This window comes from Sminthopsis crassicaudata, chromosome 1 (genome assembly GCF_048593235.1).
Source record: "Sminthopsis crassicaudata isolate SCR6 chromosome 1, ASM4859323v1, whole genome shotgun sequence".
In the NCBI taxonomy this organism is placed as follows: Eukaryota; Metazoa; Chordata; class Mammalia; order Dasyuromorphia; family Dasyuridae; genus Sminthopsis; species Sminthopsis crassicaudata.
Window position 1 is genome coordinate 276,015,163 of NC_133617.1, and position 27,895 is coordinate 276,043,057.

General features: G+C 31.6%; 1 protein-coding gene across 1 annotated transcript in view; it reads left to right on the top strand.

Moving 5' to 3' along the window:
* The window catches only part of PREX2 (phosphatidylinositol-3,4,5-trisphosphate dependent Rac exchange factor 2), a 388,457-nt gene that overhangs the window by 198,261 nt on the left and 162,301 nt on the right, over positions 1-27,895 (top strand). Inside the window, exons 18-23 of the mRNA XM_074278839.1 lie at positions 3,462-3,610; positions 7,212-7,297; positions 14,530-14,666; positions 19,157-19,274; positions 22,983-23,167; positions 25,744-25,905. Of these exons, the coding sequence (XP_074134940.1) occupies positions 3,462-3,610; positions 7,212-7,297; positions 14,530-14,666; positions 19,157-19,274; positions 22,983-23,167; positions 25,744-25,905 (837 nt within the window). The remainder of the gene's footprint in view (positions 1-3,461; positions 3,611-7,211; positions 7,298-14,529; positions 14,667-19,156; positions 19,275-22,982; positions 23,168-25,743; positions 25,906-27,895) is intronic.

Here is a 27,895-nt window from a genome sequence, read left to right on the forward strand (position 1 = left end):
CATTTTCACTCAAGAAATTTTTACATGATCCTGAGTATATAGTTATATAAAATAGGCATACAAATCAAACATTTACTGACAATATATCATAATTTCAGTTATAAGACTTTATATAGGGTTGCAAATCACATTTTAGAAATCTGGGTCTTATACAACCTCTTCTAGTTTTGTCTCTTGTGAATCAATGAGTGTAAATGGGGTCAGATTTTATGTGAAACTTGAATTTGTTCAGTCTTATATTTGAGTTACTTAACTTTCTGAAGCATACATTTATTTTCATTTTACTCTTTTATTTCACAAATTACCATGTCCAATGTAAATTATTATGGATTAATAAAGTTTTTTTTGAGTAATGACATCTGTTGAATAACAATTTCTCAATTTATCTACATATTCTAAGAAGCTCATGTCCTAGAATTTCTAAGTTGCTGTTATAGAAACCATTTATATATATTAATACAGTCCTCTAGTGACCTGAAATGGTTAACCCAATTTTCAGAGTAGTTTAATTTGGAATCAAGATAGAGAACACAGACAGTGAAATTGTTTAGACTTGTATGTAGTTAAGGTCCATGAAGGATGTGATAACATCTTAATTGAGATTGGAAACTTCCTTACTCTCCAGTTCTTAGTTATTATCCTTTTAAGATGATGCCATTTTTTATTGACAGGCCCAAAGAGAGAAGACAAATAATTTCTCTAAAGGGAAGTAGAAGAGAAACAGTTGTAAATTATTCTACTAAGTGATGATTTTTATAGCTTATTCAATGCCTAAAACAACTTTTCCCTTAGTCTCTAGATAATATAAAAGAAATATGATATGTGGTCCCTGCTCTTAAAGGATTTATAGTCTTGATAAGAAGATAAGGTTTGTACAAATGAAATAGAGTACATGGTCAGACTTTTAAAATTGAATTAAGTGCCACAGAAATCAATAAATTTAATTGTATTATTTCTCCTCCTCTTCACTTCTCTCCTAAATCATTAAGTGTTTCATGAAGAATCAGTCCAATATGGAAAGGACAGATAATTTCATATTCGTGAAAAGGGTAGACTTTAAGTTGATTTTCAAAATAATATATTTTCTTTTTACATTACACATTTCATAGATTACTCACTTCCTGAGAGGGCTTTTAGAAAACAAGGAAACAACTAAATAAATCACCTCATAGGAAAGGGTATATAACATTTCTCATCTGCAGCATCCCCTTGTTATTGATTTTAGTCATGCTTGTCTCTTCATGACCCCATTTGGGAATTTCTTGGAGTAGTTTGCCATTTCCTTCTCCAGCTCCTTTTACAGATGAGGAAACTGAGGCAAATAGGGTTAAGTGACTTACACAGTATTTGAGGCTGGATTTGAACTCAGGAAGATGATTTTTTCTAATTCTAGTGCCAGCACCTCATCCCTTGTGCCATCTAGCAGCCCAGAACATCCTCATCTTTCTTTGAAAAAATAATAAAAATCTTAAATTGATTTTAGAAAATAGATTTAGATTTGCCTAGAGGAGGAGGAAACATATTTTGAGAGTAAGGAAGAGAAACCAGCCAAGCATGAGTATGACAGATGTATGAATTCTGTCAAATTAATTGGATTCTTTAAGTCTACATGCAAAATAGTAGTCTCTTTGGTCTGTGAAATTCATTCTTCAGTTATATCAAATAAATTTTAGTTGAAGAAGTTATGAATTTAATCACATTTTTCCCTAAAAAATCAGACAGAGATTGAGATTATAAGCTTAAATTTATGTGTATATGCTATCTCTAATTAAGCTCTATTCTCTTTGAGGTTGAGACAGATTTCAGTCTGTTGGAAATGTGTGAGTCACTAGATAGTGTACAGACAGTAGCACAAAGAAAACTTTGTAAACAAAACAAAACAAAACAAAAACAACAACAACAATAATACTTTCTAGGAACTTAACTCAACTTGGATCTTCTGTTCCAAGATGCTGATAGTTTACAGATAGTTCTTCTTAATAATCCCATTTTTGATAAAACTCAATTCTACCATTGTATTTCTGAAATGCTGGAATGGCAAGTTTACTCCAGCATCTTAGCTTCCAGACCTAAGAGACTATCTGATTTACTTCCTTTCATATAACTTTCTTTAAAAAAAAGTGACCATTTTTTTTTTAAACCCAGTGACTTTGATTATTGCAAGGTTGTACAGGCCCTGTTCAATTGTACATGGCAAATTGATTAGTTCAGTGAATGAACTAATCTAACAAAGTTAATTGCTTTTGAGAGGGTGAAAAAATATATCACTGTTCTTATACAAGAAATCATCTGTATGCATATAGAGTGAGTGGGGGTTGATAAGAAACAGACATTTATGTATGTTTAGGAGCAGGGATTTTCTAAATTTGGCATTCCTTCTTTCTTCCCCCTCTGCTCATCCATATCTTTCCATAGTAAGTTTATTGCTCAGTCATTTTAAAGTTATGTCAGACTCTTCATGTCCATGTTTGGGGTTTTCTTAACAAAGAAACTGGAGTAGTTTGCCATTTTTTTTCTTCAGCTCATTTTATAGATAAGAAGACTGAGGCAAATAAGATTATTGCATTATATTAATAGAAGTGGGAATACTGCCCTTACCCTACACCTGTGTGACCTTGAGAAAATCAAAACTTTCTTAGGTCTCAGGATGGCTTTCTTTATTTGCAAAATGAAAGGACATAATGATCTTGTGATAATGAAAGCCATCAATACTCAGAGAGAGGACTATAGGAATTGAGTGTGGATCACAATATAACATTTTCACTTCTTTTCTTGTTGTTTACTTGAATTTTATTTTCTTATTTTCTTCCTTTTTTGATCAGATTTTTTCTTGTGAAGCAAGATTATTGTGTAAATATGTATGCCTATATTCTATTTACATATATATTTTACCATGTTTAACATATATTAGATTATTTGCCATCCTATAGGGGAGGGGGTGAAAAATTGGAACATGAGGTTTTGCAAGAGTCAATGTTGAAAATTTATCCTTGCATATGTTTTGAAAATAAAAAAGCTTTAATAAAAAGAAATGAGAGGGCACCTTTTCTGAAGCTCTTCCAACTCTGTCTTTATGATAGAATTCTATGACTTGACTGAGAATGTAAGCTTCTTGAGGGCAGGGGCTTTTATGTTTGTATATTTGTATTACTCATGCCTAGTAAAGTGATATATACTCAGTATTTAATACTTTTAAAAACAGAATTGAATAATTACACAACTGAGAAATATCAGAGCCATTGTTCAAAACCAGATTTTTCTGCTTCTCATTCTAGCATTCTTTCCTCCCTGTTGTATTCTCTTTTTTTTGCATGTATGCAGATACAACCAAACTTCAAAATCTGTTTATAATGTTCTATTTCAGCTTTAATGTGATTTTTTAGTAAAAAAAAAAAATATATATATATAACTTCATGTATAATTCAACCTTCCTCTTCCCCCCTTTCTTATTTCTCTCTTAGATGGCTGGAATGGAAGTTGGGAAGAAAATTTTTGCCATTAATGGTGATCTAGTTTTTATGAGACCATTCAATGAAGTGGATTGCTTCTTGAAATCATGCCTGAATAGCAAAAAGCCTCTTAGAGTTCTTGTGAGCACAAAACCAAGGGAGTAAGTTGTTTTACTTTTTATTTTCAAAAATGGATAGAGAGGAGTGAAATAGCAAAGCTATACAAATTAATATAGTTACTAATTCCTGAAATTAAATACCCTTTTGCTTGGATTAAAATAATTACTCAATAGACAACTTTAGTAGAAAAGCGATAGCATGTAAAACATTTGGTTGGGTCTACAATTAAACAGGTTTATTTATATAGTTGACTGTGAATATTTCAAGTTTATGTTGTAGTAATAATTGAAAAAATCATAATGAATATTTTAGGGACCAGAATTTTACTTTTTTTTTGGCTTAAAATTCTTTCCTATGATGAAATCATGTGCCCTCATTCTCTCATCCTTATTATAATAATGACCCTTATGATGTTTTATAGCTATTGTTTCATTTCAAGTTCACAGTAACTTTATGAGATAGGCCTTAGTTTCAGGATACAAATGGCTACTGAACCATTAATTTCTCTGGTATAGGAAATTCTCTAGTGAGGAAACTCCTTCTACAGATACAGGTCAGGTACTTCTGTGTAATCTTTAGCCAAGAGTAAATAGAATTAGAAGGAAAATCTAAAGGCTTTATGCACAAAGTAAAGTTGATAAATTTAATTTAGGAGTTCAGATTAACAACTTTTTGGAACAGTCAAAAGTCTTTTTTGCTTAATACCAGATTCAGGGCTTTCTTCTTAAAAAAAAAAAATTGAGCTTCCAGATAAGTTAATTTAAAGTATTCACTATTAGATAATATATTTACTGTAATATATGTTAGATTATCCCTTATTCCCAAGTTGTTTTTTCAAAATGTTAAATCCCTTCATTTAAAAGCATTAGCTTTTCTGAAATAATTGCTAAGCTTAAAAAGTGATCTGCAAGAAGGAATATACCTCATAACTGCCTTACTTAGTTTTAGAGGTAAATAAGTAAATAAGAAAAATAATTTTGAATGATTTTCCCTCTCTTCCATATTTATATCTAATACTCATTATGTCTCATGCACTTTGCTAAGCATTTTATAATTATCATCTCATTTGATTCGTAAAATAACCCTGGAAAGTAAGTTCTATTATTATTCTCATTTTACAGAAAAAAAATAATTGGACTGAATTAGTAGTGAAGAGACTTGTGACTTGTTCAGGGTCACACAAATATTAAGTGTTTGAGGCTGTAATTAAATTCAGGGCTCCCTGACTCTAGTGTACCCTTCTATCCTCATTTTAAAATTCCTCTTTCTAGCCATTCAAGTGTGATAGAATAAAAGGTAAGGCCAATAGGGAAACATTGGTGAGGCACTCCAATATGGTTTATGCATATCCAGAAATAGAAGAGGAAAAATATAGCAGTTAAAAAAACTTAGGCTGCTACTTCTTTTTATTCCTTTTTCATTGGTTTGAAATTGGGATCTGTTTAACCTTTAGGGATTTTCTATTATATTAATATTACATTGAAAAAAAGTTATACCTTATCTGCGATTTTTCATTTTAAGAATTGCTTTTTATTGAGTCACATGATTTTTTATTCCATTTCAACTCTGACAGTAAAATTCTGATTCCTTCTCTTACTTCAGCAGTACAATTCCTGCCTTGCATCTGATCACATTTTTTTTTAACATTGGAAAAGCTCATTATTTTTCTCTTTGTTTTTAAAAAAGATTGTTCTAATACATCACCATTGCTTTCATATACTTTATGTCTTTTACATTGATTTTCCACATTTCCCCCCTTATTCTCTGCCATATTTATCTTAATTTATTTTTTCATCTGTTGAACTATTTTCCCATTTCATAACAGATGATAAAATATATAATGTTGAGAATCATCATGACCTCCTTTAAACTTTAACTGTTTCCCCCCTGTTAATATATTAAGAAACCTTTATAAAGATTTCTTTTTTATTTTTATTAATCTGTTATCTCATTAAGTAATCCTCACACATGTTAGTCTCTGCAGGAAATACTATATCTTAATTTCTATAATAAACTAAATTTATCTTTTCTCCCATAATATGGTATTTCAAGTAGGAAGCTATATTTGCCAACACACAGTGGGAGCCTATATTTCTTTTCCCAAAATATTCTTATGTTTCTCACAGGCAGTACTGAGTAGAAGGACCTGACTAGAGGTCAGAGTAGGATCCACATTTCATCATACTATTAACATTTCAGACAGACAATATCTGAAAAAGGCCTAAGAGGCCACTCTGATATCTGAGAAAACAAGAGCAAGAACAATTCAGCAAAGTTCTAAATCTCTAAGTTATCACAGCAAAATGAAGACTTATCCACCATTAAAAGGAGACTGAGCTTCCTCTGGCTGTACCTCTTAAAAATAACTCTAACAGACATTTGTCCTCTTTTCTTTCTCACAGCCAGTATTATTTCATTCTGAATTATATCATTGATAGGCACTGGCAAAACAATGAAACACTGAAGACTAATGCTATTCAAAAAAAATAGATTCAGCCCTGAATAACAAATGAGTAGAAATGTGTGAAAACAGATTTTTCTGATGTCAGTATTAGCAATAATTAAATAATTTAGTTTTATGTAAATTAATTTTTAATAAAACTATTAAAGATCATTTGGTGCGGTGGAAGGATACATGGCTTAGGACTCAGAAGTCCTGGGTTCAACTATCGTTTCTGCCACTTAAGAACTTCATAATCATGGATAAAATATTTTCCTTCCCTGTGACTTTGTCTCCTTCTCTGTGACATTCAGGGATTAAACTGGTTGGCCTATAATGTCCTTACTGGCTCTAGATCTATGATCTTAAGATCAAACAAATAAATTATTTCCATTTCTATTAAGAGTACTTTGAAATATTCAGAATGATGCATTGGCCAAACCAATAAGTTGGAGAAGTAGCCATTGTGCTATAAGATAGTTTTTTTGTAATGAATTCTTGACATTACTTCACTTCTAACTCTACTTAGCATGTCCTTGAAGTATTAGTGAAATTTATTTTCATGATTTTATTGGCCTTGTAATTTTATAATATTCATCACTTTCCCATTGGAAACCATTTTTGTCAGCAGTATAAAAAGCAAGTACTAATATTTGTTACATAGCTTCATTCCATCATCCATTCATTCATCCTTATTTTTCTTCTATTCATTTTATATTTAGTCATAATTTTTGGAAAGTTTCTTGGCATTTTAATTAATTTGATGAACCTCACTGTGCTGTGAGATAATACATTTGAGTCCATTATTTTTCCTGAATTTTTTATCTTATTTATTCCAAGCTTTTTGTTTTCTTCTAATTTGTTTCTGCCCTTTTATTTATTTCTGTTTTTGTTGGGGGGGGGTTGAAGTTCATTTTAGCATATATCTTGTTTATATTTGTTTCTAAGATACTAAAAATTAAGTACAAGAACAAAATTGACAAATATATACTGTTTGTATTTCTATGTTGCTTAAAATAGTTGTTTGTTTTTCTTATTATTTGTTTAAATATTCTATTTTTCTTTTAATTAAAAAGAGTGATCTAACTTTTCATATTATTTTACATTAAATTTGTAATCTAAATCCATAACAGATTACGTACATACCGTTTCAATGACAGTTAAATATTTATTGTTTTATTTTGGATTTTGATTGAAATTAGGACAGTGAAAATTCCAGATTCAGCAGATGGTCTTGGATTCCAGATTCGGGGATTTGGTCCTTCAGTAGTACATGCTGTTGGAAGAGGTATGAAATTCAATCTAAGTGTCAAATATTTTTTTCTGATTTCATATCTTTATTTTTCATATTTATGACCATATGATATTAATAATATAGTTGGCACTTTAAATTTGCATATATTTCACTTTTTAATTATTGACAACAGGTTTTTAAATGGCATGTTGCCTTTTTTTCTTTTCCATTTTGGAAAGGAAGGAAAAAAACTCATTTCATTTGCACAGTCAAGAGAAATTTATTAAGCTCTTACTTTGTGCCAGGTACTGGGCTAAAAGCTGGGTTTATAAATCAAAACAGAAAAAAAAGAAATAGTCCTTATCCTTAAGGAGTTTATATATGAATAGAAGAAAATAGCACATAATAAAGAGCTGGTAAACAAAGGGATTGAGGGACCCTACCTAGCTTGCAGTGTGGTTGAAATAATCCTTTGGAAATAAGTCAGCTATTCGACTCATTGTGGAAGCTTATTAAAATAACAAAATAAAATTTTAGACAGAATTAAAAATAAATATTCTTTCTATAAATTTTGGGACATATGGATTGATATACAATTAAAAACCTTTTATAACATACTAGTTTTGTACTTCTCTGAAAAGTGATACCAAGATCCAACCTGGAGAAAGATGAAGATATCTTTGACTTGAGTTTCTTCTTTAGATTGGAGTTCTTGAAAGAATCATTCAATCAGAAAGTGAGACCATTTTAGTTGAAGGTACTTACAATGTGAGAAGTAGGCTTGAAATCCAAGGATCCAAGGCGAAGAAGTTTATTTATCATTGCTACAAGGTTGTTAATGAAAATAAGTAGTTTCATAAATGTGGGTATTTCAGTTCTGCCAATGGATGGTCTAGGTTATCTTTTGTTATTGCTGTTTTTAACATATTCATTTTTTGGTAGTTACCTATGGTTACTTTCATTTAAATTTCAGCAATGTGAATTTTCAAGATTAGAATTATCTGTAAGATTAAAAATGATTGATAGAACAGAAAATAACTGAACTCATGCTAGAGCAGTGAAATAATGGGGAAAATGTTAATTGTATAATTAAAAATATTTACTTATGTTACAAATGGTTTATTCAGATTTAAGCCACTTTAAGGAGATTTATATATTATATATAAATATACATATTATTATATATAATATATATATATATTATATTATAATTCTAATATATAATTGAAACCATGCTAACAAAATGAAGAAAATGTAAGAAAGTAGCTGCCAAATATAGTAAACAGCCTGTTATCTTTTATGAGATAAATTTATAAATTATAAACATTTCTGAGCCATATGGAATATTAAGATTTGATTAGGTAATTTTTAATAGAGCGTTATAGAATTAGACATATCTAGATTCTAATTGTTGTAAAAAATCTGATGTTGGAGAGTGACTTTGAAACCAATTACATCTTATCAAATAGCTGTCCTATTATCAAATATCAGGCCTCTGGAAATTCACTGTTTAGAAACTTATTAAGATAAGCTTATTAAAACAATAAATTTTTAAAATAATTTAAAATACTATATATTCTTTCTTTAAAAATTTGGACATATGAGACATATGAATTGATACATAGTTAAAAATTTCATAACACAATAATTTTATAATGTTGTGAAATGTGATACCAAGATTAGATGCCTTATTTTTAATTTTCTTAATTTAAAGGTATATATTCCCCTTTTTGGCTCTGAAGAATCACTTGAAAAATCATTGATATTCTCTTTGTGCCTGCTATAACACTAAAGGAAAATATCTCAGTCAAACAATGGATATATTACTATATAAAACAATATCTATTTGATTTTCCCTGAGAAGGATTTTGGACTTTGAAAGTTAGAAAAATTAATGTATTTTCGAAAAATAGCTTTTTTCATTGTGGTTACCTTTTATTTTTTTGCTATGTTTGTTTTGTAAAAAAAATTCAAAAACATTTCAGCATTTAAGTTAAAAATACCTAACATCAAATAACTACTGATAGTATAAAATATTAGGAATCTATCTGCCAAAGGAAAATCAGAAACTATATGAGCAAAACTACAAAACACTTTCCACACAAATAAAGTCAGATCTAACCAATTGGAAAAATTTTAAATGCTCTTGGATTGGGTGAGCAAATGTAATAAAGATGACAATGCTACCTAAACTAATCTATTTATTTAGCACTATACCGATCAGACTCCCAAAAAATTATTTTAATGACCTAGAAAAAATAACAACAAAGTTTATATGGAAAAACAAAAGGTCAAGAATTTCAAGGGAATTAATGAAAAAAAAAATCTAATTAAGGTGGTCTAGCTGTACCAGATCTAAAATTATATTGTAAAGCAGCGGTTACCAAAACCATTTGGTATTGTCTAAGAAACAGATTAGTTGATCAGTGGAATAGGTTAGGTTCAAAGGACAAAACAACCAATAACTTTAATAATCTAGTGTTTGACGAACCGAAAGACCCCAGCTTTAGGGATAATTGCTGGGAAAATTGGAAATTAGTATGGCAGAAACTAGGCATTGACCCACCCTTAACACTGTACACCAAAATTAGGTCAAAATGGGTTCATGACTTAGACATAAAGAATGAAATTATAAATAAATTAGAAGAACATAGGATAGTTTACTTCTCAGACCTGTGGAAGAGGAAGGAATTTATGATCAAAGAAGAACAAGAGATCATTATTGATCACAAAATAGAAAATTTTGATTATATCAAGTTGAAAAGTTTTTGTACAAACAAAACTAATGCAGACAACATTAGAAGGAAAGTAATAAACTTGGAAAACATTTTTACAGTCAAAAGTTCTGATAAAGGCCTTATTTCCAAAATATATAGAGAATTGACTCTAATTTGTAAGAAATGAAACCATTCTTCAGTTGATAAATGGTCAAGGATATGAACAGACAATTCTCAGATGAAGAAATTGGAACTATTTCTAGCCATATGAAAAGATGATCCAAGTCATTATAAATCAGAGAAATGTAAATTAAGACAACTCTGAGATACCACTACACACCTGTCAAAGTGGCTAGAATGACAAGGAAAGATAATGCAGAATGTTGGAGGGGATGTAGGAAAACTGGGACACTGATACATTGTTGGTGGAATTGTAAATACACCCAGCCATTCTGGAGAGCAATTTGGAACCATGCTCAAAAAGTTATCAAATTATGCATACCCTTTGATCCAGCAGCGTTACTACAAGCTTATATCCCAAAGAGATCTTAAAGAAGGGAAAAGGACCTGTATGTGCAAGAATGTTTGTGGCAGCCCTCTTTGTAGTGGCCAGAAACTGCAAACTACATGGATGCCCATCAACTGGAGAATGGCTGAGTAAATTGTGGTATATGAATGTTATGGAATATCACTGTTCTTTAAGAAATGATCAGCAGGATGATTTCAGAAAGGCCTGGAGAGACTTAGGTGAACTGATGCTGAGTGAAATGACCAGGACCAGGAGGTTGTTGTATTCTTCAACTACAATACTATATGATGATCAATTCTTATGGATGAGGCCTTCTTCAACAATGAGATGAACCAAACAGTTCCAATAGAGTAGTAATGAACTGAACCAGCTACACCCAGTGGAAGAACTCTGGGAGATAACTGTGAACCACTACATAGAATTCCCAATCCCTCTTTTTTTGTCCGCCTGCCTTTTTTATTTTCTTCACAGGCTAATTGCACACTATTTCAAAGTCTGATTCTTTTTGTACAGCAAAATAACTGTTTGGACATGTATACATATATCGTATTTAACTTATACTTCAACATATTTAACATGTATTGGTCAACCTGCCATCTGGGGGAAGGGGTGGGGGGGGAAGGAGTGGAAAAGTTGGAACAAAAGGTTTTGCAATTATCAATACTGGAAAATTACCTATGCATATATCTTATAAATATAAAGCTATAATAAAAAAAGAAAAAAATTACCTAACATCATTACTAAATCTAAATAAGTTATCAGTCAATATACATTTATTAAATGTCAATAGGCACTGTGCTAAGCACTAAAAGCACAAAAAGAAGCTAAAGGCAGTAGGTATACTTTGTTAGTTTGTAAACTTGCTGCTAATTATTATAGACTTTGTGAAGTAGATAATCAACTTTGTCATATGCAAAAGATCAATCTAATTGAAACACAATTTTTAGAGGGAACGTGCATTTTGACAGAGCTAGTGAGATGGACAGATTTTCCCACAAGATATCTGCTATCTTTGGCTGTCTACAGGACAACGGATGCATGTTTTGGCTCAGAATAGAGCACTGCACTGGGGCAGTGGTAGCATCTTCATGTGGGAACCAGTTTCACCTTTTTTTTTTTTTTTCCTAACATCTTCCTTTGTGACATTTAATTCTTTTAAACTGAGGGGAATTTTCCCATATTGAAATTGTTGTTAGCTAATAATGTCTAGTCAATTTATCAATAGTTTAGATTTCCTTATTTCTAAGCCTGTTTCTGTGAAAAAAGTGAATGGCCTGGAGTTTTAAAAAAATAAACTAAGTCCAAATAAAATAATTATATTTTCTAATACTTGCCTTTTAAAAATAGCTTTTGAAACCAGAGTAAAAAATTTAAATTTCTACATATGCATATAAAAAGATACCCAGAAGCAAAGTCAGACTGTATATTAATAGATTTTCTAAATCTCATTTTTGGGCTAATTTACTTTTAATAGGATAACATTTTTATGGCATTCAGGAAAAATACATAATTTTAGTTAATAAACAGGAATTTATTAAGTGCCTATTATATATTTGCATCAGGAATACAAACAAAAGTAAAACACATTATTTGCCTCAAATCTAATAGGGGAATCTCAATGACTAATGGAGACATGATTTCTGTATAATTAATCATTTTAGTAATAATGATAGAATTTTATTAAAAAAGGGTCAATGACTCTCAAATTTTAAAGACTCCATATGCTTTTGCGTCCAAAGTATGTATGTACTTGAAAGAGTGGATGTATCTGAGGTAGCAATTAGTTCTGATTGATTAACAAGTAATAAGAGAGAATGCATATTACACTGAGAAGTGGACCTATTCTAATGGGGTTATAGGTTGTAACTTTTAATTATGTCATTTACCTCATGCCCATCCTTGGGCAATCTAATCAAACAATTTTTTCCCACTTACATTTGTATAAAGCACAATGGGCTTCCCTACTTTAGATTAAATTCCTGGCAAGGTTGAATAGAGTCTGTACATGTTTGAGGAAAAAATTAATTCATTCTCATGATCAGAAATGTCCTATAGAGTCTGCATAACCTACAGCTTCTAAAAAAAATCCTGGTCCTAATTTATGAGGGAGAAATAATCATTTCTCTTGCCAACAAAGTAATTTCTTTATGTTTTAGACTAATCTAAGTATTTTAGTTCTCCCTTATTTCCTTTATTTCAAACTAAAATCTAGTTGCTGTTATTTTTACATATTTGTTCTACTTTTGACCTCATAATTACTATACAGAACAGATGTATTTTAATTATACATATTTTTGTTGTCATCTTCAGTTATGTTTGCTTCTTCATGACCTTATTTAAAGTTTTCTTGTCAAAGACGTTGGAATGGTTAGCATTTCCTTCTCCAGCTTATTTTACAAATGAAGAAACTGAGGCAAACAAGCTTAAGTGATTTTGCCAGAGTTACACAGCTAGTAAGTGTCTGAGGCTAGATTTAAACTCAGGTACTCCTGACTGCAGCATCTACACTGTATCCCAGTGTACCACTATATGGTTGAAAATTGTTGTTATGGCTGCTGTAAGTATTCTTTTTTCCTATGTTCATTATCTCCAGTTCTTTTAACCATTGTTCATATGACATATATTTAAGTCCTTTTCTCATCTTTAATCACTGCCATTTAGACAAAATTATTTTCCTATCCCTATAAAAATAGAGCATCCGGAACAAAATGTAATGCTTCTGATATGCTAATACAAGTTTAAAGTATATCAAGACTCCCAGTTCCCTTCATCCAGACATTACACTTATATTAATGCAGCAAGATTGAATTAGATTTTTTTGTCTAGTCAGTGCAGTAATGTTATTCATTAATAGCTTATTGTATTTATTCAAAGGCTGAGACAACTGAAGGCTAGTTAGGAATTAAAACAAGACAATGGAAGGATACTGAAGTAAGTTAATGAAGATGCTTCACGGTTTATTAGAGACCAATCTTTATATTAAACCTGAAACAACAAAGACACAGTGAATTTAAGCAAATATTTGGATAATGGAGGATATAAAGTTTTATTTTTGCCATTGTATCTTTAGTAAATAGGGGAATTAGGTGGGGTAATAGATAGAAAAAGTGGTCTGAAATCAGAAAGACCTGGACTAAAATCCAGCCTCAAATACTAGTTGTTTGACCCTGGACTAGTCACTTAACCCTATTTTTTTCTCAGTTTCCCCACATGTAAAATAAGTTAGAAAAGAAAAAAGCTAACTACTTCAGGGTCTTTGCCAAGAAAACCAAAATGAGGTCATGAAGACAAAACTGAAATAACTGAAAACGTAAGACTTAGCAACCATGAATAAATTATTGAATTATATTTGTCTCTCTTCTTTTTCTTTTGTGCTAGGTAGCCCAGTAGATAGAGTACTAGGCCTGGAGTCAGGAAAAACCTGAGGACAAGCTCAGCCTCAGACACTTACTAGTTGTGTGACTTTGACCACTTAACCTCTATCTATCCTAGTCATTTAATCATTGTCTGCCTCAGTTTCCTCAAGCATAAAATGGGATAATAATAGCACCTATTTCCCAAGATTATTATGGAGATTTATTGATACATTTGTAAAGCATTTAGCACGGTGCCTGGCACATAGTAGGTGATATCTTCCTTCCTTTTAAAAATTTGTATATTTGCTTCTATTCTTCAGTTTGATTAGTGGGACCTGAAAATCTGTGATCATATATATTTCTAGATTTGGGGTACTGATGTTAAGTTTTTCAATATAATTCTGCTTCAATATTAAATTATTGACAATTGAAATCACAAATAGAAAGGAAACTTTTTAGAATTTCTGACTTGAGGATTGCATGTTTTAGGAAATTAGCTCAACAAGTGATTTCAAAAGGAAAAACAAGTCCTAATTAACATTAGAAAAGTTGTTTTGTAATTTTTTTGCAAATTAATTTCAAATAATGTATTGGAAGTATTTCCTTTAGTCATAACTAGAATATCAAGTTAAAAAAATATATGTTTAAGTTACATTTTTGACAATTTTCCCAATTTTTTTAAAGGTACTGTGGCTGCAGCTGCGGGTCTTCACCCTGGACAGTGCATAATCAAAGTAAATGGAATTAATGTCAGCAAGGAGACACATGCCAGTGTAATTGCCCATGTCACAGCTTGTAGAAAATATAGGCGACCAATGAAGGTAACCACTCCTTTTATTTTAAGAGTTTGTTAGCTGAGTAGAAATCTACTCCTACTCTAGAGTACGAAACACAACAATAACATAATAGCAAGATGATGTTTATTTCTTGTTCAAAAGTAACTTTTAATTCGGTGTTTCAACATTCAACTTGACAACACAAAAAGATGTTTTTTTTCACATACAAATGGCTATTGTTATTTACATCAAAAAAGTATGCATTTAAAGAATTGCATTCTTTTGTTATAGAATAGAACTACTGCTTATTTAGAAGGTGCTCCAAGAAAAGTTCCCATTTTAATGTCAGAGCTAACTTCATCTTTTTAGAATTCTAAAAGTTGGTCTTTTTCTTCACCCTATAATGCTTTAGAAAATAATATTGAGTTATGTATGTGTGGGAGGAAATAGTGCCTTACTGTAACTGAAGTGTGCCTGTATTTCTACAATGTAACACTGTTCTTGAAGAAACTAGATGATTCATGCAATTTGTGATTCCTTGGTGCTTATTTATGTATTTGACATAGGCAGCCAGATGCCTTAGTGGATATAAAACTGGGTCTGGAGTCAAGAGGACCTGAATTCCAATTTCTCTTCAGACGCTAGATATGTGACCCGGGTAACTTAACCTCTGCTTTAATCCACTGGAGAAGAAAATGGCAAATCATTCCTATATCTTTGCCAAGAAAACTTTATGGACAATGCTTTAGTTCATGGTTTGCGAAGATGAATGACAGAACAACAATTGTGTATTTATGAGCTTAAAAAAAGTTAAGGCATTAAGTTTTTGCCTTGTTTTATCTGAGAGTGATTAACATAGAATCCAAGGATCATAGAGCTAGAATTGAGGTGGTGAGATATGTTTGTTATCCAATTCCCTTTCTTTACAGATGTAGAAACTGAGATTTTAAATGGCACATTCCAAAAGTGACACACAGGCACAAATAACAGAGTAAGAATGAAATCTAGGTGCTCTAGTTCCTAATCCAATAGCATTTTTAGTGTCCAAACTTCCCCAACAGGTCTCCAAGCCTATTTAATTCTAAAAAACCTATCCTTGTTTTTAAACAAGGGGAAAAACCCTACTTCAGGGAATCAGTTTTAAAAAAATATGTCTTCTACTTAAGAAGGTAAGTAGAAGCTTTATATATATATTTTTTTTTTGTTTTGTTTTTTTAATCCAGGCTTATGAAATAAGCAGGAAAAATTCCTTCATTTAGTACTTAGCATTGTAAAGACATTTTCATCTTTATTGTCTGAAAAATCTCAAGTGCAAGAAATGTTTTCAGGGTCATTTAGTTCAATAAGACTGACTAGAAATCCTCAAGTTCTCTTCCAGGATTGAAGAATTCCAGTGATGGGGTACTACTCTATGAAGCAGCCCATTGTTCTACTTTGGACAGCTCTAATTGCTAGAACTCTTGCCATTCTTTACCGCCAACCCCATTCCACACTCCTTACCATCATATTGAGTTGACATTTGCCTCACTGCAACTTAAACTCATTGTATGTTGCTCTGTCCTCTTGTGTCAAGCAGGAAAAAAATGAAATTGTACTTTGTCATGACTTTTTTTTTTCTTTTACCATTTCTCAGCTTGTTTTTATAGATCAAGTTTGGATAATTTCTTTTACAGCAATTACAACATTTTGTTGATATCTTTCATTTTTATGTGATCAAAATTTCTTCTAATTTCTTCTTCATTTTCCCTCTTGAATAAACATTCTAACATTATGAAAATATTTTTAAATAAAAACAAAAAAGAGGAAGAAAAAATCAGTAAAACTGATAAAATTATTGAAAAAGTCTGAAAATATATCCAGTGTTCATTCCTGTGGAACACACAACTGCAAAAGAGGGGGGTTGAAGGATCTTTTTGTATCTTAAACCTCCTATTTAATATTTTATTTCCCCAATTCCATATAAAATGATTTTTTAACATTTATTTTAAAAAAAAAATTTTGAGTTCCAAATCATTTCCCTTCTCTCTCTTTGAGATAATAAGCAATTTGAAACAGATTATACAGTGCAGTGTCATGATGTAATTCTGGAGAAATTGAGGCAAGATAGAGGTTAGAGAGTATTTAATAATTTATTTAAAAGGGAGAAATTTACTAGGACCAAATGCATCTGTGGTTTGGCCCCAGGGCTGAATTAGACTATCATCTCCAAGAATCCAGCAAACAATGTGAGTTCTTAATGACTTGTATACACATGCCTCAAACTCTGAGGGTAGATTGAGGGAGGGGCAGAGTCCAGGTGCTGAGAGCAGGAATGGGACTCTGACAGGGTGGGGTGAGCCATCAGAGATGGGGGGGAGGCATCTTGATAAGAAAGGATCTGACATTCCCATAGCTTGGGATGGGGAGAAGCATTCTGTATTCTAAAACATAAGATCTTTTATCCTTATCAATATTCTGATAAAGAGGGAGGGGAAGTTTTGCAGGACTGAGCTTTGAGCTGATAATTATAAACTGAAGCAGAACACTTAGAGAAACTTAGTCAGGATTGGGTCAGGATAATTAGGGAAACTGAGTCAAGAGGATAAAAGAGAACTGTGGCATAAAAATGAAAGTTTTTCAATACTAATTAGTTCCCATTTTATCCATTTTAGTCTTTTTTTGAATACTCCCCTTATTCTTCCTCATCAGAATTGTCTGTGTTTGTGTTGTCAAATTTCTTTTTCTGAGGGGATCCTAACCATATTCAACTACCTTTCCCTATTTTCCATTTAAATTTTTTGAAATTCACTTTACTCAAATTTAGTGTGGTCATGAGCTCCAAAAACAATATAGTTATTTTTTTAAAAAAAATTTTCCAGTTATCAAGCCTTCATTTTTCCCCTTTTCACTTCCTGCTAAGGAAGGAAGGGAACAAAGGAAGGAGTGACAGAATATTTATATCATTGAAACGTAATCAAGCAAACAAATTTTGCAGATATGGTTGCTTAAGATTTTCATCATTTTGACCTAAGTAATTAGTTACTCCTTATAGTTGCTAACAGAATATAAATAGTAATTATTTTCATTGTTCTGTTCATATTTTGAATTATTAAGACCCTTTAATTTTAAAAAGTAATTTGTTTAGTAGATATGCATAAAAAGATTATCCCTTCCCCATTTTCCCCAGCTTGGAGAAATGGAAATAATATTAGTTTTCTAGAAAGACCTGCCTTTCAGTACTAGATATACTATTCCCCACTTATGTGATTTTGAACATATTACTCAATATCTCTGAGAATAACATCACCATAAAATGGGAATTGCAATATGAGTATTAATTATGTGGTTGGGTATTTTGTATGTCTTAAAAGGTACTTTGTATGTCTTAAAACACTATAAAGAAATATTATTTGTTGCTATTATTTTTGATGTTGTTCAGTCATATCTGGCTCTTCTTGATGCTATTTGGTCTTTTCTTGGAGTAGTCTACATTTCCTTCTTCAGCTTATTTTACAAATGGGGAAAAGTGAGAGAAAAAGGGTTAAGTAATGTGCCAGAGGTCACATAGCTAGTCAGTATCTAAATCCAGATTAGAATTGAGAAAGATGAGTCTTTCTTACTTCCTGACATTTTATCCACTGTGGTACCTCACTGTCCCATATTATTTTCCTTCCTCTTGAGCATTTTCTTGTCAGATGAAATTTATCCTGCTGCTTGTGAGATTAAGAATAGTACGAACCTAGGCCAAAACTTGAAAGGACAGATCTATGTGGGAGAGGGTAGTAAGAAATATGCATATATGCTTATATATGTAATATTTTATACTCATGTTATTTTGAATAATCAAAATACAGATATAATTTGTGGGTAATAATAAATAATTTTCACAAAAATTAGTATTGGAAACAAGTTTATCAATATGAATATCTATGCTTTCTTACTGCATATATTTAAATTAATTCCACAGCAAATGATATCATAACAATGTTTGCTTAATTTAGTTACTAAAGTGAATTAAGAAAATTTTTTGGGTAATAAACATTTTCATTCACTAAACCTTTTCCCCATTCTTTTAGAATTTTAAAAAGTAGTAATATCTATTTAATTTTTACTTCTTAAACTTGTACATTTTATTTCAAAAAGATTACTGATCAGTGAAATGACCGAAAGTCAGAGAACCAGGAAGAGAAAGATGAATAAGAGTTGTAGTTTAATCATTTTGACTCTTTGTGATGCCATGTCTGTGGGGTTCTCTTGGCAAAGATCTTGGAATGGTCTGTCATTTCCTTCTCTAGTGAAGTAAGGAAAACAGATTAAATGACTTGCCCAGGATCACACAGCTAATATATTAGATTTGAACTCATGAAAATGAGTCTTCTTGATTTCAGACCCTTTCAAACTATTACATTTGAAAATTAAGGTAAACTGAGAAACAATGTAAAATTGAGTAAGCTTTTTCATATTGTGTGGTTTTGTTTTACATGCATACATACACACTTTTAGGGAATAGAAGAATGAGAGGGAATTTATACCATTTGGATTCTTTCCTATTTCAGCAAGATTCCATACAATGGGTCTATAACAGTATCGAGAGTGCCCAAGAAGATCTTCAGAAAACAAACTCTAAACCTCCAGGAGATGATGGAGGGGATGCTTTTGATTGCAAAGTGGAAGGTATGACTTTTTCCTTATAACATTCTTTTTCAGTCTCTTTAACCTATAATTAATTATGGATCTTCTTCAATAAAAGTTCTTTAGTGAGAATACTTTATGATTACAATATATTATATATTGTATATATATATATGTAATATCTTCCTTGCAAGACCTTTTTGGAAATCATGGCTTATTATTTGTATCATGTGAAAAAGGTGACATCTCACTTGTGTTACTCTGAAATAGCAAGTAACTTCTAAAATCAAGACATTTTCCTATAACAGCACTTTTATATAAATGTTTTGCTAGTTCAGGTAATTTAAGTATTCTATAGAAAATAATGTAATTATAGCATATACTTCTGAGATTTGTTAAATTGTAAAGGTGAAAATTGATTTTCATTCTAATTTTAAGACCTACTCAAGATCCACATGAGTTTTAATATTCTCCCATGCCAACTAAATCCAAATTCTTTATCTTTGTAATTTTACCCTTCAACCATAGTCAAGAGAAACTTGCTTAAAGGCCAACCTTTTATCTCGTAATTACCTTCACTGTGAACTCAATTTTATTGTGAATTGAACCTCCAGCCTTGTGATTTTTTGTTTGTCCTTCAATTTTGAAGAAGGCCAGTGACATCATGAGGTGAATTACATTACATTAAATGAGACAGTTGCAGTCTTCAGTCTCATTCTCTTCTTGAGTCAGTAAAGTCTAGTGGTAAGACAAAAGTCAGGATGACTTATGATGGTTCCAATGTAGTGAATGATCTTGACACTTTTATTTATATCTATCAGGCTCTAAACACTCCATGGCTCTTGCATGAACTATTTTGGGGGCCTTTAGAATAAATTGTTCTTGTTCTCCTTCCATCAGGAAAAGTCTTTGCATTCTTAGGACAGACATCCCTCTACCTTGCCAATAGGTTTAAGGCCTCTTGATTACTCTTAACCTGGTTTAACTAGTCTGCTGAGACAATTTATCAGGATGTGGCTGTGTACATATACTAGTTCTTGGAGCTACAGGTAAGGGTTATGTGGATCAGGTGGGCACTGAAGATGGATGAGAAGCCCTGAAAATGGCTGAGCAAACCCTTACACAAAATGTGTTAGTCCTCCTATATTGTGTAACCATTGTGCAACCTTACATACAACCCACTTAACTCAAATTCAAGTTTATTCAATGAAAGCCTCCACTGCAAACTATACCCAAGTTTTAACAAACTAATTCTAACACCAAAGGATTATTGCCATTTGACAAAGAAGCAATAGGACAGAGCTGAGGTTATTCTTAGCCCATTTCCTCATGAAAATATTTACCAATTGAGATCGTCTTACTTTTGCCAGGGGTGGTTCAAATCATACATTGTCTGGACAATCAGAAGGAAGGCACCTACATTTGAACAACCTTGTTGCCCCTCACTCTAGACCTTTGATCATTAGGAGTAACCATTGATCAAATTTGTTGGTTGCTGCTAGCCTAACTAATAAATTGATCTTGCTTGAACCATTGTCTCTTAGTTTACCTTAATTTTCAAATGTAACACTGTTTGGAAGGGCTTAAAATCAAGAAAACTAATTTTCTTTTTTTTTTTTTTTTAATTATTATATCTTTTTTACTCTTACAAAACTTTCTGTTCCAAATTTTCCCTCCTTCTCCCCACTCCCATCCCTAGATAGCAGGTAGTCCAATACATAGAAAACTTACTTCCATGAGTTCAAATCTGGTATATTAACTGTGTGAACCTGGGCAAGTCACTTGTTTGCTCTATTTCTAATCTCTAAAATGCACTGGAGAATAGCAAACAACTTTAGCATCTTTGGCAAGAAAATTTCAAATGGGGTCACAAAGAATTGGACAAAACTGAACATCAACAACACAGTTTATAAATCTTTTTATGTTTGCTTAGTCATTTAGGTCAGCTAGGTGACATAGTGGATAGATGTGGGCTTGGAGTTAAGACTCATCTTCATGAGCTCAAATCTGGCCTCAGACACTTATAGCCATATAATCCTAGGCAATTCACTTAACCTTACTGTTTACCTCAGTTTGCTCATCTATAAGATGAGTTGGAAAAGGAAATGGCAAACCACTCTAGTATATTTGCCTTGAAAACTCCAAATGGGATCATAAAGAGTCAGATACAACTGAAGTGACTCAATAACAACATTATGTACCAGAAACTATGCCAGTCACTGGGGAAAAAATAAATAGTACTTATGAATTTCTTTTGATCTACAAATTTTATATGGTTGAATGATTTCCTGATACTTCTGAAAATCATTTCACAGCGTTTTTATGAACATTGCTTCATGCTAGGTGCTAGGAATATAAAGAAGAAAATGAATTCCCTTATTCTAAACAATTTATTGGAAATAGTCACAGACTTAGAGATGGATTTAGAGTCCATATGGTGCATCTACCTTCTCCCTCCCCACAGAACAATCAGCTAAGGAAACAGATTCCCAGAGAGTACATAATTTCCTCAAAATCACATAGGTAGTAAATGACAAAGCTAGGATTTAAGTTCAAGACCTATGACTACAATCCAGCATTCTTCTCATTTTTATCACATTGTTGATCTTGTCTCTACTCTCCCATCCCTCTAATTTATTTGCCACACTGCTGCTGATTGATATTCCTAATGCATAGTTATGACTATGTCATTTCTTTACTGAAGTAATTTCAGTGGCTCTCCATTGCCTTTCAGAGAAATGTCAAACTCCTTTCCATGATATTTAAAGCCTTTTACTGTTTGACTTCAACCAGAATTATCAATCAGGCAACACAGTGTAAATCAAACTTATTAAGACTAGTTTCTGCCAAATATCAATGAGGCTACATATTACTTTCAGTAGAGCTGATGCTTCATACTTTCAGGATTCCTTTTAAATTACTCATGATATTCTTAGGACATAGTTATCCTATTGTTGTCATAGTTATTCTCCTCTTGATAGTTTTTAACTAAATATTTATTGATCATTCTTCCTCCCATATAATATGTGATGTTACCTATTGGCAGGGACTTGAACAGTTGAAAAAGCTGCTTGATGAGCTGCCTTTTTTACTTTTTTTCCAAGGAGTGAGGACATTTTCTCAATACTTCAGTTTTAATATATCATATTTTCTTTACAGTAACATTTCATCTGAAAAAATTACCAAAGTAATACTCTACACTCCCTATTTCCTATCACATTTCATTGTCATTATATGGAAACAACTTAGTGTAAAGTAGAAAGTATTGGAAGTGGAATCAGAAAAAGTTGTATTAGAATCCTGATTTTTTTAGCCTATTGGTGGTTTGGTCTTGGGTGCTTAATAACTCTGAACTGATTTCATGATGTTTAGAATGACATCACTGAACTTGCATTATCTGCCTTAGGCAAAATTTGTTGGGTAAGTGACTTAATGTCTCTCAGCTTGTTTCCTCATTTTACAAATGAGGACCTCCAAGATCCTTTCTACAACTAAACATCTAATCCCATAATCTTTTCTCCGATCCTGTGGAGTTTGTGATACATACATACACACACACATACATATATTATGTGTGTGTGTATTTACTTACAGCAAAATAATTATCAAGGACAGTTCTGTACCTTTGGGTTAGGGGACTTGGTTGCATGTACAATAAAACTCTCTTGAATTTTGTTTGAATCTAAAAAAAAAAAAAAAAAAAAAAAAGAATTCTCTGAATTGACTGGATTACAATTATCTTTATCCTAGAAGTAATTGACAAGTTCAACACAATGGCTATCATTGATGGAAAGAAGGACCATGTGAGTCTGACTGTAGACAATGTCCACCTGGAATATGGTGTTGTATATGAATATGATAGCACTGCAGGCATAAAATGCAATGTTGTAGAAAAAATGATTGAACCCAAAGGTTTCTTCAGCTTGACTGCAAAGGTATGAGAGCTTTTGGGGCTAATGGGATGGTAATGAAAATAAATATTTTTGTAACTCGTAATATTTGAAAGCAGATAAGCCAATTTTTTAAGAAAGTTAAAAAGTTTAGGGCTTAAATTTTTTAAATGATTTTATTTACTGAATTGTTTCTACTTTGTTCAACTATTACTCTACCCCTTATCTATATATACCTTCTCTTTTCCACTTATCTATTTTTTCAATTTTTCAACTGGTGAAAGTTAATTTTGAATTACTGCTTCATAATATAGGTCAAGGCCTGATCATTGTATTCCCATTTACTCCTATTTTAATGCATTCCTTAGAGAATATTCAGTTATTTCAAATTTAAAAAACACAATTAGATAATATGCCTTTTTTAGGTATTTAAATAAAACACCTTGGATTAAAAATGACTATAACCTTTTCTGTACTCATTTCTGGCCAATTAATTGACTCAACCCTGTATTTATGAGTTCTGAGACATTGCTACTGTTAGATAATAGCTAATGGCTATAGTTTTATATGCTGAAAGTCTACATAGAGTAAGGAAATGAAATTTGTATTCTTGAGAAGACATTTCACATGGGTTTCTTCCTATTATATATATCAATAATTCTTACAATTTTACATTTAATTATATATTGGCATAATTAATTTATGAAAATCAGCATTTTTTTAATTAAAAAGACATTTAAATATTACTTAATAAAGTAAATATGTGTTTTAGAACAACAAAACAATGGTATTTTTCAGTTTCCTAATTCAGGGATTTTTTAAAACATTCATTTTAAATTCAGAAAATCTATATTGTTGTATCAATGATTGGGTTTTAAAAAATCAGACAAAATAATTTTCAATGTTCTCTCTTGATATTGTTATATGTTAATTTACAGGAGAGGAAACAATTTAGTGGGAAGAACAAAGGTCTTATTAACCAAAAAAATTTAAGTTCAAATTCTAACACTGGTGATAACATGGGCAAATCACTTTTACCTGTAGAATGGAATGATACTTTCACTTTCTGCCTGTTTTTTTTTTTTTTTTTGGTGTATGTGTGTGTGTGTGTGTGTGTGTGTGTGTGTGTGTGTGAGTGTGTGTGTGTGTGTTTGAAGAATACATGTTGTATTGTACATTGCATAAATGTTAGCTATCCACAGTTTCCTCTGATGGCTTATTGTGGCAGAGAGGTGTTGGGCTCTCAAAGGCAATGCCATGGAAAGCAGCCTCTGTTTAATCCTATCACATAGGATAGGTTCATCACCAAATTGGTTACTGGGTGATACAAATGTGGAAGATCATCTATTTTATTGCAGAATAGTCCATCTTTGAGTAAATGTAGTGAGTACTCACACTGAAAAAATTAAATTTGAGGCTTAGCTAGCCTTGTGACAGCAGTCTGCAATCCCTCTTTCTCTTCTTCATCTCTACTTCATTTCCCTCTATATTTTATTGTGATTTCTTATATATTCTGTCCATAACATGGAAAAAATAACACATAAGGAGTAATAGTGCTAAGGAATGTATAACTCTTTGCAAAGTCCCTACTTGTTGTATAAGTATGTATTGCATTAGTTGCCTGCTTAAGAAACTAGTCAATTATGTTCACCAGGACATACTGAATGACATTAAAATGACCTCAGGTTTGATCTGAGTATATATGCCTAAATACTTTTAGCTGAGGCATTTCCTTCTTCCATAGATAGAGTCTGGTTTTTTCTTTTTAGTTTAGATTTTAATTTTAATTTATATGTCTCTGATTTTTAAAAATAAACATTTAGGTGTAAAATAAATATTATTAACTGCCCCCCCAATTGGCATGCATAATAAAACAATTTTGAAGATATCTTGCCAAGGAAAACCAGATTCTTAATTTATAATTCTTAATTTATTCTTAAATTTATAAAATTTTATTGTGAATCTCAACATTTGCTTAAGGGAATAGTGTATATTTGTCAGTAGGGAATCTTAGTTTAAGTCTTCTGTTCAGGTTTACAGTTATTAACTAAATAAAAGGATGATAAAGATTCAAAGATGAAGTAAACTTTAAAAGTTCATTTAAAACTGAAATATATTAAAATATCCCACACCATTAGTTTTATTACATTGGAAAGTTTTATGACTCACTCAAACCTAAATGTTTAAACATCTATACAAGAGGTACAACTAGTCTGATTATTAAGCAGAATCCATTAAATAGAAAAACCATGTGGGGAATGTGAAATTAAAAAAAAAATTAAGATAATTCATTTAAAAGGGTGAGAAATATTGTTTTCCTATAGTTCTGAAAACTAGTCTATTTCTTTCCCTCTATAATTCTAAAACATTTATGATTTTTTTTTACCCATAAAGGGTTGGCTTCCTATACAAAATCAGTCAGCAGTCTTCATAAAATCAGTATTAAAATCAGCAATCAGATTTATGAACTAATCTTTGTTCAACATTTTTGAATATATATAAAAATATATATTCTTCCTTCTAAACAAATATCCATGAAGTAAAGCTTTCCTGTATTACTAAATAATGTCTCTTTGAATAGGTTGATTTTAATATGTTAATTTGTTGTTTTTCTATTATAGATTCTTGAAGCTCTGGCCAAAAGTGATGAACATTTTGTGCAAAACTGCACTAGCCTAAACTCTTTAAATGAAGTCATCCCTGCTGATCTCCAGAGTAAATTTGGCACCATTTGCAGTGATAAAATTGAGCACATATGTAGAAGAATATCCAGCTACAAAAAGGTAAAAATGTTATAATTTTTAATGCAGAAAGTAGTTAATTAGCCAGAATTCATTGAACTATTTTCTTTTACAAATGTTTGCTTCTTCATGGAAAGTTTTAATGAAACCTGCTACCTACCCCTGATAGGATTCAAAATATATGATAAGACATTTTTGGACAAGAGAAATATGTAAATATATTTTGCTTAACTGAATATTCATTATCTTGGTTTTGCTTTTCTTTTTCTTTCACTAAAATGGAAAAAAAGTAGGAGTTGGAATGAAGTCTAGAGATAGGCTCCCTTCAACCCTAAAATAAAAGAATAAAAAATGGTTGTTGAAATTACAGAAGAAGACAGATTGAAAGCCTTTGGTAAAACAAACAAGGAGGCTAGATTTAGAACTTATCTACGATAAGATTAGAACTTATGATAAAAAGGAAAAATGAGGTATTCTTAAAAGATCTATAGTTTTCATGTGGGATCCTTTTTTTCTGTTCTATTTTGTATGTGAAAATGCTCTTTTTTAGTGTTAAAAAGTTAAGTGATCATATTAATATTAATATCCCATATTGTAATCTTAAAATTCTACATATTGCTTAAATCAAAAGTCTTAATACATATTTTCTAAAAAGTTTTGGATTTAATTTAACTCTTAGTTTTGGGGAAGTATCCCATACCTTCTTGGATACAAATGATAGAAAACATTTTCCAAGTCTTTCTTCCAGTACATGAAATTTCTTTGAAGATAAGACCAAAACTTTATCTGAATGCAAAATATGATTACTACATTCTGTCTATGAGTAAAGCTAGAAGAAGTCAGATCATTTTAAAGTTAGCTAAGATAAAATTACAAAAAAGGTGATGATATTGTAGAAGTTAAAAATGCCCAGAGTGCATTTTGTATGAACTATGTCCTTGGAACCATCTATTTCCCCTTTGCAAACTATGCCCACTAGTTGACAATTTTTCTTGGAATGGAAAGGGTAAATGAATTCAGTTGGGATAATTAAAAGAAATAGTTTAGGATTTGATCTGTCTTAGGCTTTTATTGGAACTTAGTTCACTGGTTCACTACATGCTGTGTATAGGTTTTAGAATGGTGGGATTCACTAATGTGAAAACTATCATGGGGTCTCTAGAAGGGGAACTAATTACAGAAGTGCCAAGAGCACTGACTCTATTTGAAAATACAGTACTTTATACATAGCACAAGACATTATAAACCTGTGATAAATAAAATGTTGAATTGAATGAGAATTCATTGCAATCTATTCTTTCTTTATTCTTAAATTAGAGCTTAGTGTTCCTTTGATGGGAAGGTTCTGTTGTTGCTTGATGGTCTGTATCAGTCCTTCAAGGCTGAGATAAATATGTAATGTTTGAAATTCTCAAAAGCTGTTGAGCAAAGAAAGCATATCTCTTGCTGCTTCTCTGTAGTATAAGGATTTTAAAAATTTTCAAATCTATAAGAAAAACTATTGAGGCAGAGTTCTGAGCTAATGGCACTTTTTTAAAGGGTTCATGGCTCTCTCCAATGAAGTGGACCTCAAATTTTCCTCATGATTTGAGATTCCCACTTCCTTCAGGATCTTAGTTTTATAGAGTTTGATACTTGGACAATACAGGTGAAGCAGACCAAAAATACAGAATCTCATTAGTTGATAGACTGTACCCTTGAAGAATCTACACAAAATACAGCATCCCAATGGTTGACAGTCTAGCCAGCAGACCTTAACAGACCTATTTTGAACTTTCAGGAGGTTCTGCTAAGCCAAGGAGCAGGTTTATGAGGTTGGGCTGATAAAAGGATGTAAAAATATGCCATATATGTATGCCAACTGATCAGAAGGGCAGACTACAATGAGGAGCAGTTATTGGCTACATACCCATAGTCATCTCCCCACTTTGGGCAATAGAGGAATAACAAAGGACAGAGGGGGAACAAAAGTAGCTGGGGAACCTTCTATGTAATTGAGTCACCTGTGTCATATGGGACTTCATTGGTCACC